The 12,895-nt window shown below is 52.0% G+C and overlaps 1 protein-coding gene across 1 annotated transcript in view; it reads right to left on the bottom strand.

The window, feature by feature from the left end:
- Positions 1-12,895, bottom strand: part of TRAP1 (TNF receptor associated protein 1) — a 45,124-nt gene that overhangs the window by 13,824 nt on the left and 18,405 nt on the right. Inside the window, exons 2-9 of the mRNA XM_039239281.1 lie at positions 10,257-10,421; positions 9,333-9,415; positions 8,206-8,346; positions 5,327-5,398; positions 3,573-3,733; positions 2,367-2,476; positions 1,763-1,836; positions 871-1,026 (exon numbers count right to left, since the gene is read on the bottom strand). Coding sequence (XP_039095212.1) covers positions 871-1,026; positions 1,763-1,836; positions 2,367-2,476; positions 3,573-3,733; positions 5,327-5,398; positions 8,206-8,346; positions 9,333-9,415; positions 10,257-10,421 — 962 coding nt within the window. The remainder of the gene's footprint in view (positions 1-870; positions 1,027-1,762; positions 1,837-2,366; positions 2,477-3,572; positions 3,734-5,326; positions 5,399-8,205; positions 8,347-9,332; positions 9,416-10,256; positions 10,422-12,895) is intronic.

The raw sequence follows: 12,895 nt of genomic DNA, 5'->3' as shown, positions 1-12,895 counted from the left end.
AATGGTTGAGAATTAAAAAGCAAAACACGAATATCCCATGATATGTGAAAAACACACAAAATCCGAATTGTAGAGGCCTATGAAGTTTCCTGGGCTTCCATGCTACAGCGGCAGCGCTCCAGGCCGTGCGGGGTCCATGAAGCCCAAACTAGTCACAACCGTCTGCTGACCTCTGCTCTAAAGCAGCATTTTGGGACCTGCCCCTCCACCTCGACCCCCCCCCCCCACCACGCACACCATGCTGCAGTCCTGATGAAATGGAGGCTAGATTTGGGAGGTGCTGGTGGGGCTGAGATGGGCATTCCCAACTAGTCCTAGGACGCACCGGGGCTGCTGGTCTGTGGGGCTCAGTAGTGAGTCTCCCGGTGCTTTCCCTAGCGGGTAGCCTTGGGGCCCATGAGAGCAACTGTCAAAATAATCAGGAACTTCTTCCAACCCCGGAGCAGGTTTCTGTTTGCAGGATTCGTCTGAACCTTCACCAGGCTACTGTGAGCCAGCGGGCCTTACGGGCCAAGAGCAAGTACAGAATGAAAGTACAGAGCAAGTCATCAGAGCGTCAGGGAGCCCCGTTTAGCCTTGCAGCTCAGCAGTGCAACCATAACGCAAAGGCCGCCCGCATGGCAACCCTGGCTGCTCGGCCAAATGTTTGAATTCCACCAGAGCCCCTCAGCCTATGCTCATCTATCTGGAGGTGGGGCTCGGGTTTGCCCGTGATGCTGCCAAATCAATTTTTGTTAATGCTCATGATCTGTCCCCTTCAGGCAAAGTGCCACCGCTGCTCGGAAATGCAGTCACTGTGGGCAGTGCCCCAACCCCAGGGAGCAGCATACAAGTACTCGAAGCCCCTGCCCATAGCTTGCCAGGCCTCACCATTTCCGGCACATAGAAGATGCTGCGGATGTTGAGAGGCGCGTCCGTCCTGTAGTGCAGGGTGTAACGGGGCTTGTCATGGGCCTGAGCGACATAGCGGTAGAACTCCGCATGCTGCCACTCGCCCACATCCTTGGGGTCCATCATCCAGACTGCCTGCAAGTGGACATTCAGAGGGATGCGGTGTCTAAGATGCATGCTCCCAACAACCGCAAAGAGCTGGGCTGCTGGACCATGTGGGACGAGCCACTGACCAGCGCTGTGGGACAGTGTGTGTGGGGGGGAGGTCCCCACAAAGACACCCAGAGAGCTCCAGAACAAGTGCCCCCTCCCTAGTACAGGGCATCAGGAAGGGCTAGCCCGGAGGACGTGCACGGGCCTGCAGGACGTCACCAAGAGATTGAGTAAATGGACAAAGAAACGTGGCCTGGTCATGGAACAGAACTTGAACGTAAAAAGGTGTAGAACATTGACACAGGTTCACACGGATGAACCTGGAAGTGCTGTGGGAAGAAGCCAGACACGTAAGGCCACAGTGTTTGATTCCACTGACGTGAAGTGTCCAGGACAGGCACATCAGTGGTTGTCGGGACTGTGGGAGGGGAGACAGGGAGCCACTGGTAATACAGGCAGGTTCCTTTTTGGGGTGAGAATGTTCTAAAACAGGCTGTAGTGACGATGAGTGCACCAAGGACCACTAAACTGTGCGGTGTGAGCTACACCTGGTGCACGTGGACAGGGGGCAGAAGGGTCGGGATCTCGCCTTCCACAAGGGACCTCTCTGCTGGGACAGGGCCACCCAGTCCCATCTTGGTCCATTTGGCCCTGAAATGTACCAACCCGTCCTCATGACCCCTCTCCCCCAAGGCCTTCATGCAGCCGAGGGTCGCACCTGCAACGTGTTAATGCGCCTTCCGTTCAGGTACAAGGGGAAGCTGACAAAGTTACTGTACTTTGTCACCACATCTGGAAGAGACACACACGTAAAACAACAATGAACACATGAAGCTTCTGGATGCAAAAACTCTGGAAGTGGGTGCAGGGGTGACAGCACGCCGGACGACTCTGTGTGGCTGTCTCACAGGTGGGAAGCCAGGTCACAAGGGGCGCTGTCCTGCCTGTGCAAAGTGAGAACTCCAACGTGCCAGATGTCTTGAGGCCCAGGCCACCACGAGCCACCCACACCTTGTAGGCGGCATGAACAGAATTCTGTGGGCTAACGAACCCTGGGAGGCGCTTGGCACCTGTGACCAGCAGTCAGTCACACACGGACAAGGCCACCTGCTCTGGGTTTCAGTGAAGGACAAAGGATGCATCTGCCACACAGGCAGAGTGCGACCACCGAGGACGGAAGACAGAACAAAACCTGATCGTGCCAGTGGGCTGGGCCCACACACAGCCGCAGGGCCTCTGTCCCAGGCGGGCCTGGGCCTCTAACCCTGAAAGCGCCCTAAACCCGCTGCGCACACATCGCAGTGGCCCAGGCTCCCGCTCACCTCGAACCCGGGCCTCGCTGGCGAACTCTCTGCTGTCTGACTTGAGGTGGATGATGATTTTGGTCCCAGTTCTCACTCCCGAGGCTTCTGCGATTTCAAACACCCCAGAGCTAAGACGTGGGAAAGGGAGAGCCAGTCACACACAGTGAAGCTGACGAGTGTGTCCACTCTCTCTTCCTGGGCCTGTTGCAAGCAGGGCCCAAACCTGAGTGCCACCATCTCTGAGCCCATCGTGTCTCCTCCAGGGAGAGAGGCCTCCGGGGAGGGGTGTGGGGTGTGGGGCTGGGGCTCTCCTGATCACAAGCACCCCTTGTGGGCTTTATTTAGGGTCACCTGAAGTAACCCTGATGCTGCCATGTGACACTGGGTGGAAAGGGCAGATTCATGGAGACTCGACTGAACTCCCGATTTCTGAGCCTCTGGCAGAGGCCAGGCAGAGGAAGTGTTTCCCAAATACCAGAAGGAGACGCACCCCCAGAAGGTGCCCTATCAGTACCCTGGCCCGTTTCCTCCAAGCACCACTTTGTGGGGATTACACGGGAGCCTCAGTAGTGACTGAGGGAGATGGGCTGGGCCCACCAGGACCCCTCTCTGCGCGCATGCTGGACCCCATCGGGATAGCAGGATCCAGAAATGATCTGGGGCTACTGAAGTACCTGCTTCCATTTGGCCAAGGTACCATCCTCCTCAAAGAGTCTCTAGATTCTCTTGCAACATCCACCTAATGGCCCCCATACAGGCCGGCAAATAAGCGAGCATCTAAGAGGCAGCTCCTCGGGTCTGAGCTGGCAGGGGAGGTGTGGGCAGGCCTGTGGGCCAAACCTGGGAGCTCCTAAGTGGGAAGGACTCGGGAACGAGCTCCCGCAGAACGAAGTCCAGTGAGGCCACCCCGGAGCAGGGGAGACCTGGAGACCAGCTGATCCCGAGGCCAAGCTGTTAACAAAGGAGCCCTGCCTGGCACAGGCTGCCCTCCAGAGCACATACCACAGGGGACACACACACATGCCACAGGCCATCTGGAAGGGAGAAAGTAACCGGCTCTCCAAAGGATGAGGTTCAGGCTTCACAAAAAAGCCCACAAAGGCCCACTGGCATTTTTTCAGGAGACCCTAACTTCCCAAGTGAAGTGCTACCACTTAGCTGTCTGCCTAAGCGCAGATCGGTACACTTGGCTGTGGTGGTGATGGGAGGCCTGATCTCACTTACCCATCTGAGAGCCACTGGTAACCGGGGCTGCCTGGGTCTGCTGAGCGGGAATATACCTCCACTCTATCAGCCACCATGAAGGCGGAATAAAAACCCACTCCAAACTGGCCGATGATCTTGCTGCTGGCCTCCGTCTGGTTCTGCAGTGCCTCCAGAAAGGCCTGTGGTGGCGAAGGCTGGTCAGAGGGAGCGTGCCCCCCTCCCCAGAGAGAACGGACGTGGGTGACGCCCTGTGTCCTTTCCCCTAGCACAGGCAAAGGTCACACTTAATCCTCAAGACAACCACACTGAGTGATTTTTCATCCCATGTCACACACCAGGAACTAAGACACGTGGGAAAGAGATGGCCCCGGGGACCCCAGCTGGGCAGTGGGGCTCTGGGTCCAGGTTTGACTCAGAACTGTAAGCCTGCCTGTCAGCTGCAGGCCTGTGGGTCACACTCTCCGGGTGTGGGGGGCGGTCTGAGCAAGTCGAGCGCAGAAAGCAGTGGCCCCCAGATTTTGGGATGTGGGGATGCGCCTAAACATGCTTTCTGCATGTCTCCTAGACTCTAAGGTTCATGAGGAAACAGTACACATCAAATACAGATTTTGGTACAGTCAGAAGGCACTAAATGTTTAGAACTCATGTTATCAAAGTTCCTAAGATTGAAAATAAAGTAAAATGGGTGCCTGGGTAATTTAGTCGGTTGAGTGTCTGACTTCGACTCAGGTCATGATCTCACGGTTTGTGAGTTCTAGTCCCGCATTGGGCTCTGTGCTGACAGCTCAGAGCCAGGAACCTACTTTTAGATTCTTTGTCTCCTTCTCTCTCTGCCCTTCCCCCGCTCATGCTCTGACCCTCTCTTTCAAAAATAATTAAAAAAATTTTTTTTAAATGAAGTAAAATGTACACATTTATCACTATGATCATGTCTGTGGAGAAAGAAGTGCTCCACGGCGGCTGTGGAGCACCTGAACTGGGGGTAGTGCATCCAAGGATCCAAGTTTTAAATTACACTTAATTTAAATCCAAACAACAACGCGAAGCCATTGGCTACCGTATGAAACGGCACAGACGTCACATGACAGGGGTGTAACTAAAAGATGTAACGGGAGGGGGAGTAACAGTTAGGTAACGCTTCTTAAAAGTAGAATTTCTGCAAATCATTTTGGCCCAACGAACTATTTTAAGCACTTTCGTACAGTACCATTTTTGGCACCATTTAGGCCCACAAAACAGACAAAAAGCATTTAGTCACCAAGAAGAGGCACACAGGCGGCTGAGGGCCACCAGCCTGGCGTCGGGCCGGCAGAGGCCCCATGACCGCCCGCCCCTCCCCATAGAAGAGGGAAAGGCCGCCTGCCCGCAGACGTGTCCTACTGCGAACGGTGCCGAGAGGAAGGACGCCACCTCTGTGGAGCTCAAGCAATCGCTGAGTTAGCATTTGGAGAAAAGCACAGGCACAACGGTGCATTCCAGACTCCGACTTTTGAGAGACAGGCTTTGAGCCTGGCGTCGGCCGATTTCTAGCTATAGGCACAGTACTTATTTCTACCTCTTCATCTACAAAAAAGAGAAACCACCTCAAAGGTCTCCATGATGGCAAGGGAGTGTTCCCACAAAGCCCGTGCAGAGCTCGCACCCAAGAACACTCCAACTGAAGCTGGCAACCTGCCCTGTCCTCTCTGGTTGGAGTTGCCGAGAGGCGACACCCTCAAGCCCTGAGCGGGGCAGCACTGCAGCACCCAAGGAAGGGACCACGGGGGGCTTACCTTTGACCCCGACCTGGCAATCGTTCCCAGGTTCGACACCAGCTCCTCCTGTGTCATCCCGATGCCAGTGTCCTGAGGAAAGAGGCATGCTAAGCTCTGGGCCACTAGCACGTGGGGAGCTGGGACAGACGTGGGCGGACAGCCCTGGGGACAGGTGGCATCAATTATATCTGCCAGACAGGACCCAGAGAAGTCACACCCCACATGTCACCAGAGATTAATTCTAATCACGTGGGCCAGGCCACACGAGAACACACCCCACTAGCAAAAAGACACACAGACCAAAGAGACAGAACAGAGTCCAGAAACACAGCTGCACAGACTGTGGCACCTGATTTCCAACAGAGGTTCCAAGATAATTTGACAGGAGAAAGGAAAGCAAATAGTGCTGAAACCGGAGACCCATATGCCCTCAACCCTGGCCCTCCCCTTATACTAGACCCACATACTGCAGACCCAGAGCAGGAGTGAAGACTGGAGAACTTCTAGAAGAAAACACAGTGGGGGCGCGCTGCTGGCTCAGTCAGTTAAGCGTCCAACTTTGGCCCAGGCCATGATCTTGCAGTTCATGGATTCAAGCCCCACATCAGGCTCTGTGCTACTATCCAGAGCCTGGAGCCTGTTTCGGATTTTGTGTCTCCCCTTCTCTCTGCTCCTCCCATACTCATGCTCTCTGTCTGACTCTCAATAAATAAACGTTAAAAAATTTTTTTAAAGAAATAATGAAAAAAAAGAAAACGGGAAAATCTCTGAGCACGAAGAGGCAGAGATTTCTGAGGTTACTAGAAACATGAAACAGAGAGGGAAAAGGTGATAAACTGGACTTCATTACAATTAAAACATTTTGCTTTTCAAAAATCACCTCTAAGAAAATAAAAAGGCAAGCCACAGATTGGCAAAAATGTATCTGTAAAGCACGTATCGGATATGGAGCTTATATCCAGAATATATAAAGAACTCTTACAACTCAACAGAAAAAAACAACTTGGCTAAAAATAAACCAAAAATCTGGACATTTCACAAGGAAGATACAGAAATGGCAAATTAACACACGAGAAGATGCTCAGTACGAATCACGAACCATCAGGGAAATGCAAACGGAGACCTCAATGAGGCGCACCGCTCGTCCACTACGATGGCTGAAATCTAGAAGGCTGACAATAGTAGGTGTCGGCGGGCATGTGCAGCAGCTGGCCTTTCCCTGGACAGACGCCCCCAACAGGAATGCAAACCAGGACACCACTTTGGGAAAGTCAAATGAACACTTACCCAGACGCCCCACTTCCACATATTTACCCAAGGAAAATGAAACCATGTGTCCACGGCAGCTTTATCTCTAACACCCTCAAACAGGAAACCACCCAAGTGCCCATCGAGTAGTGAGCAGGGCATAGAGCAGAATCCTTCTCCGGGTAAAACGAAACAAGTTACTGCTACGTGCTGCACTACAGGTATGTCTCAACACATTATGCTAAGTGAAAGAGGTGAGACTCAAACTGTCCATGTGGAATTCTAGAAAATACAAAACCAAAGGGGCAGAGAACAGATCAGGGGTTGACAGGGGCTGGGAAGGGAGAGGGAAATCTGGGGTGAGGAAGTCATGATGGAATCATGGTTCCATGAATGTGTGCACTTGGACCGCGTTAATTTTACTGTATGTAAGTCTTACCTCAAGAAAGCTTAAAACAGCGGCAGCAAAATAGGTGCCCACACGCAGTGCCGAGGGAATGAGTGAACAAGACAGCACAAGACATGCACTCTAGCACCAGGCTGAGACGCCAAACCAAGCTCACTGGGTGGAGGCAGGAAGCCCCCATCAGACTCCATCCACTCGGAGCCCCACCGAAGCGCATCCTTCCACCTCACGGACGCACCCCCCCACACTTGCAGCCATCACCCCGGGACCCTGAAAGCAGCTGTCTTGGCAATATTATGTCCCTCATGCCCACTACCGGATGAGCTCCCTACTTTTCCCTTTGTTTCTGATCTTAATATATTCAAAACGTCACAAAAGCCAAAAGTATTACTTCATCGAAAACAAGACTATTAATCTAAACAGCACGTTCGATTAAAAACTACCACAGGGGGCGCCTGGGTGGCTCAAGCGGTTGGGCATTGGGACTTTGGATTTCAGCTCAGATCATGATCTGAGGGTCGCTGTGCAGCTCAGAGCTGTTCATGGAGCCTGCCTGGGATTCTCTCTCTCCCTCTGCCCCTCCCTTTCTTGCACACACGTTCTCTCTCAAAAAAAAAACAAGAAAACCAGAGAATGCTTAATGACACAGGGGAACTTGCATTACAAGAGAAAAAATAATGGGGTGCCAAGTGGGTCAGTTGGTTAAGTGTCCGACTTCGGCTCAGGTCATGATCTCACCATCTGTGGGTTCAAGCCCCTCATCGGGCTCTGTGCTGACAGCTAGCTCAGAGCCTAGAGTCTGTTTCAGACTCTGTGTCTCCCTCTCTCTGACCCTACCCTGCTCACGCTGTCTCTCTCTTGCTCTCTATGAAATAAATAGATTAAAACAAAAAAAAAAAATCTAGACACAAGAGAAAAAAATACTTAAAAATGTAAAAAGTACATAAAAAATATATGTATAATTTAAAAACGTTTAGATATATAAATGCAGACCCCAAAAATCTCATTTGATGTACACTAAAATGGTAACAGTGGTTAGCCCTGATTGATGGGGTGATTTGAAATTTGCTTCTTTTCTGCTTATCTGTGTTTTCCACATTTTCTACATTGAATGAGTGTTATTTCTTACAGTAAGTGAAAACAAGAGTTAATGATGAAGACAGCACGTCACTTGGAGCCTAGAGATGTAATAAAAAGGCAGGTCGGGCTCACACACCACGTGTCAGGACACTTTGGAGGGTACCTGGATTGTGATGGTGCCTTTCTCAGCATCCGTCTGTAAGTGAATCTCCATTTCTGGCAGCGTTTGCCCTGCAGACACCAGCTTGTGACGCAGCTTTTCCAAGGCATCACTCGCGTTGGAGATCAGCTCCCGGATAAATACCTGCTGGAACGGAAGGAAGATGACAGCATCAAGGATGCTGTGTGCGTAGCTGCACAGGCCGAAGTGAGGACCCCCCACGGTTCTGAGAGACTGGTACGGGGTGGGGACGACGACACGGTTCACAAAGTGATCAAAGGGCCTGACAGCTCTCAGGAGGAAACTCTGACCCTGCTGCCTCTTCCTGAAAAATCAAGCCCAAAGGCAAGCATCAATCTGTTTCGTCAGTTCAAACTTGAAGAGCCCCAGGTGACCACTTCTTGCTCACCACCTGAACAGGGATGTCAAAATATCCCCAGACATGGGTTTCTTCTACCCCCTGAAGAAGCGCCCATGACCCCTTTTAAGGAGGGTCGACTATGTTCAGGGAAGATAAGGGTCCCAGGGCCCAACTATCTATGTCTGAAAAGCACCTTTACCTCAAAGCACTTCCACCTCCTGATGCTACACACCTCTGGGTGCCACAGGGATACGTGAATACAGTATGTAATTTGCTAAAAAGTCCCTCTTAACTTTGGAATAGTGTGCTCAAAGTTCTTTACATTCTAGCAATAATAAACACATAAACAGTGGACCTTTTCTCCTCTGCCTCTCCCATACCGCCTGTCACTGCTCACCCATTTCATCTCCTGCCCCCCCACCACAGGGCCGGGGTCCCCCTCCCACGGTCTCACGGAGCACTGCCACAGAAACGAATTGCAGCAGGACTCCCAGGCCAGTATGGGGTGGGGGGGCTTTTAAACTATCAGCAAAATTAATTAGCCCCCAGAGTCAATCTATCATGAAGAATCATCTGGGGCTATCCATCCATGAAACCTGAACAGATCTTAGTTAAAATCTTGTTGGTAGCTAAGATCAGACCTGTCCAAATTTAACTTGTTCTCACAGCTAAAAGACTACAGCATTTCCCCAGAAGAGCATAAAAACTGTTTGGTTTTCCCCCCAAATAAAAGCCTTGGTGCACCGGCAGTGATTAACAGGTGCCACACCTCTTTCTCGGAATACAAGGAACGGGCAACAATGTCCAGAAGCTTCTTTGTCTCAGCCTGGAACTCATGTTTGGAAGTGGAACCTAGTAATGAATCACAGAAACAACCAATAAAGCTTAGTTTTTTTTTTCCCCCCCGTGGAAGAATATGCTACATATCATGCAAACAACTGTTACAGGTGATGAGCTTTAAAAGGTTTTCAAGAGTGAACAAAAAAGGAAGAAATCAAGCCGCAGGGCCTCTCCAGCAGGAGGTCCCAGCAAGAACAAGCCAGTGGGTCCGCTCCCTCCACAGAAAGGGGCAAAGGGAGCCTCCCTGCCTCCTGCCACTTGCCCGGGGTGGCCATGTGGAGGGACCCTTGAGGCCTGCACTTCCCGAGGTGCCTGGAAGTGAGAATCAGACTGCCTCTAACCACCAGACCCTGCATTCTTTTCTTCAGAACTGTGGCTTCCAAATTAATCATTCAGAAAGCTAACAAAACCTCATTTCTTAACCTAAACATCAAACTGTTGTCACCTCATCCGAAAGCCAGAAACAGCCCCACTCTGGGACGGGCTCCCGAGACCTGCTCCTCTGGACTTGGGAGCTGACGGGACAGCGTCGGAGGCTGTGCTGCACCAGCAGGGCTGACACCGAGTCTCCGTCCCATGTCTGAGACCCCCACCCTGGGAAGGTGCCCCACCGCGGGCTCCCGGGCGACCACCAGAGGGGGCAAGACGCGGTGCGGGGACGGCAGGCAGGCAGTTCTTGCAAAGGCGGGACAGGACACTTTGTTTTGGGGAAGCCTCCCTCCCTCGAAGACCTTCTGTCCCGAGCAAGTGGGTGGCTGTATCAATCACTGCTTCTGCCTCTGCCTCAAAAACGTCCCCTCACAGGCCAGCAATGAGGCCACGACTCCGCAACCCCAGCCGGCTGCCACAGTACCCTGCACGGTCTCTGTGCTGCTGATGATGGAGTGCAGGGCCTCCTCCGTCCGCTCCTCTGCAGCCTGGGAGCTGAAGAGCCGTGCAGCGTGGAAGCTCGAAGGCAGGCTTCTCCCAGGGCTCCTGGACGGGGCTGGGGTCCGCCAAGGACACAGACTGGGTTTTCCTGAAAAGACAAACATGCAGAAGAAACAAGCATGAAAAGGACACCGCAAACGGGGTACGCCCTCACAGGTTTCTGTCTGGCAGCTCTCGGAGGTGCCAGTGTGGAATGCTCTGAACCAAGCTGCTGCCCAGAAGATCCAGTGGCAGCCAGGAGAAACCACAGGTGACTGAACGCTAAGCAGCATGGGTATTTCAGCCAACAGTTTTGGGAAGACATCCTCACACATATCAAATGCCAAGACAGAGTCCCAGCTCAGGGGCAGAGGTGCTGGAGGAGGGCAGAGGCCCCGCCCCACAGAGATCCTGCACAAACCCACCAGAAACAGACACGCCTCGGCTCTCACAGCCCCTCCAGGAGCCGGAAGTAACACAGGCCAGCCTTCCTCACCCTGTGACAGCCAGGAAAAAGGGGAGGAAAAAACATACACCTAAGTGGGATCCAAATTTTTATACTAATGTTCTGAAACAGTCTCACCATGGTTTAAAGAATACTTTTTTTTTTTTTTCCTGAGAGAGAGAGACAGCATGAGCAGGGGAGGGTCAGAGAGAGAGGGAGACACAGAATCTGAAGCAGGCTCCAGGCTCTGAGCTAGCTGTCAGCACAGAGCCCGACACGGGGCTCGAACCCATGAACCGCGAGATCATGACCTGAGCCGAAGTCAGACACTTAACCAACTGAGCCACCCAGGTGTCTCTTAAAGAATACTTCTTGACTGTTTCCCTGTATGTCAAAACTGTCTTTTAAAGTTAGTGCATTTAGTGGTGCCTGGGTGGCTCAGTTGGTTAAGTGGCTGACTTTGGCTCAGGTCATGATCTTGCGGTTTGTAGGTTCAAGCTCCACGTCAGGCTCTGTGCTGACAGCTCAGCCTGGAGCCTGCTTCAGATTCTGTGTCTCCCTCTCTCTGCCCCTCCTCCCCCAACTCATGTTCTGTCTGTCTGTCTCTCTCTCTCTCTCTAAAATAAATAAACATTAAAAAAATTTTTTTAGGGGCACCTGGGTGGCTCAGTTGGTTAAGCCTCCAACTTTGGCTCAGGTCATCATCTCATGGTTCCTGGGTTTGAGTCCCGCATCGGGCTCTGTGCTGACAACCTGGAGTCTGGTTCAAAATTCTGTCTCCCTCCCTCTCTGCTCCTCCCTGGCTTGCGCCGTTTCTCTCTTAAACATAACTAATAAACATTAAAAAATAAACAAATAATTTTAAATTAGTACATTTAAAAATCAGAAACCAGATGATCTCCCCTATCTGGTAATCAGGAAGGGGACTCAACACAGTCTCAAGTTAGTTTTCTGTAATTTCTCGCTCAGCACAGCCAACTGAGGAACCACTGTGAGGAAAGCAAGCGCCCTCCAACCCCCACCCCACCTGACACTGTGGTCTGCAGCCTGGCGTAGATGGCCACCCACCACCTTGGGAGGCCACAGACACAAAGATACCTCCAGGCTCCTTAGCAGGAAACCGCCTTACTAGCAGCCCCTCAGGACAGTATCGCTCACCTGACTCCAGGCCACCAAGGTGGAGACTGGCGTTAGTTAGTAGGTGCTTAATGCCTGATGCTTTCAAGGATACAGGTCAGACGATGCAAATTACCCTATGTCAAAGTCTAGACCTGTATGAGCTGCACCTGCCTGCTGCATACCACAGAGGTCACGGTCAGAAAGGAATGAATTAGAATGTCCAGAAAGAACCTGGAGGTTTCAAAACCCAACATACCAACTTCCACGTTCCTACAAGGTATAAAAACTTGTCTTTTCTTTAAACTTACTCCTCAATCTACAAATAACATGACCTTAGCCTTTATCTCTATGCAGAATACCTTGAAAACACCTACCCTGATTCAGAAAATATTCAATTTCCCAACAGTCTGAACATGTAATTCTCTGGGCCTGAATGATGCTTGTTCACTTTATTCATACAGGAGGGGAGGGGAGAGGAGGGGAGGGGAGGGGAGGGAAAAGGAAAAAGGAAAGGAAAAAGGAAAAAGGAAAAAGGAAAGGAAAAAGAAAAAAAGAAGGAAAAAAGGAAGGGGAAGGGAAGGGGAGAGGAGGTGGAAAGAACGAACAGAAAGCTGGGGCACTCCTAGAATGAAATGCTGTTTGGTTAGAAGGTTCAGGGAACAGTCTGCACGAAGCCAGGAGTGATGAAGCCCCTGTGACCCCAGGCAGCACCTCCCCACCCCACAACCGCAGTGAAGTGTCCTGCTGCCTCCCGCCAGGGACAGGTTCCCCACAAAAGCTGGGTCCCTGCTCTGAAGCAGGGCAGGACTTGGGGAGAAATGCGTGAGGGAGGAGAGGCGCAGGGTCAGCCTTGGGACGGGGGTTCAAGTCCCACAGGAGCCCTGCTGACGTCTGAGTGTCTGGACCCAAGGCGGGTGCCCTGTGAGAAGAAAAGCCAGAGCCTCAGTGGCACCAACAGCCCTTCAGAAGTTCTCCTCTGCTTCCTCCTCCCCGGGCCTACCAGCACCCCGCCCTGTCAC

The sequence above is a fragment of the Hyaena hyaena genome, unplaced genomic scaffold (genome assembly GCF_003009895.1).
Source record: "Hyaena hyaena isolate Hyena2069 unplaced genomic scaffold, ASM300989v1 scaffold_155, whole genome shotgun sequence".
Lineage (NCBI taxonomy): Eukaryota > Metazoa > Chordata > Mammalia > Carnivora > Hyaenidae > Hyaena > Hyaena hyaena.
The sequence above is the reverse complement of the archived record's forward strand: the minus strand, read 5'-3'. Positions and strand labels throughout refer to the sequence as shown.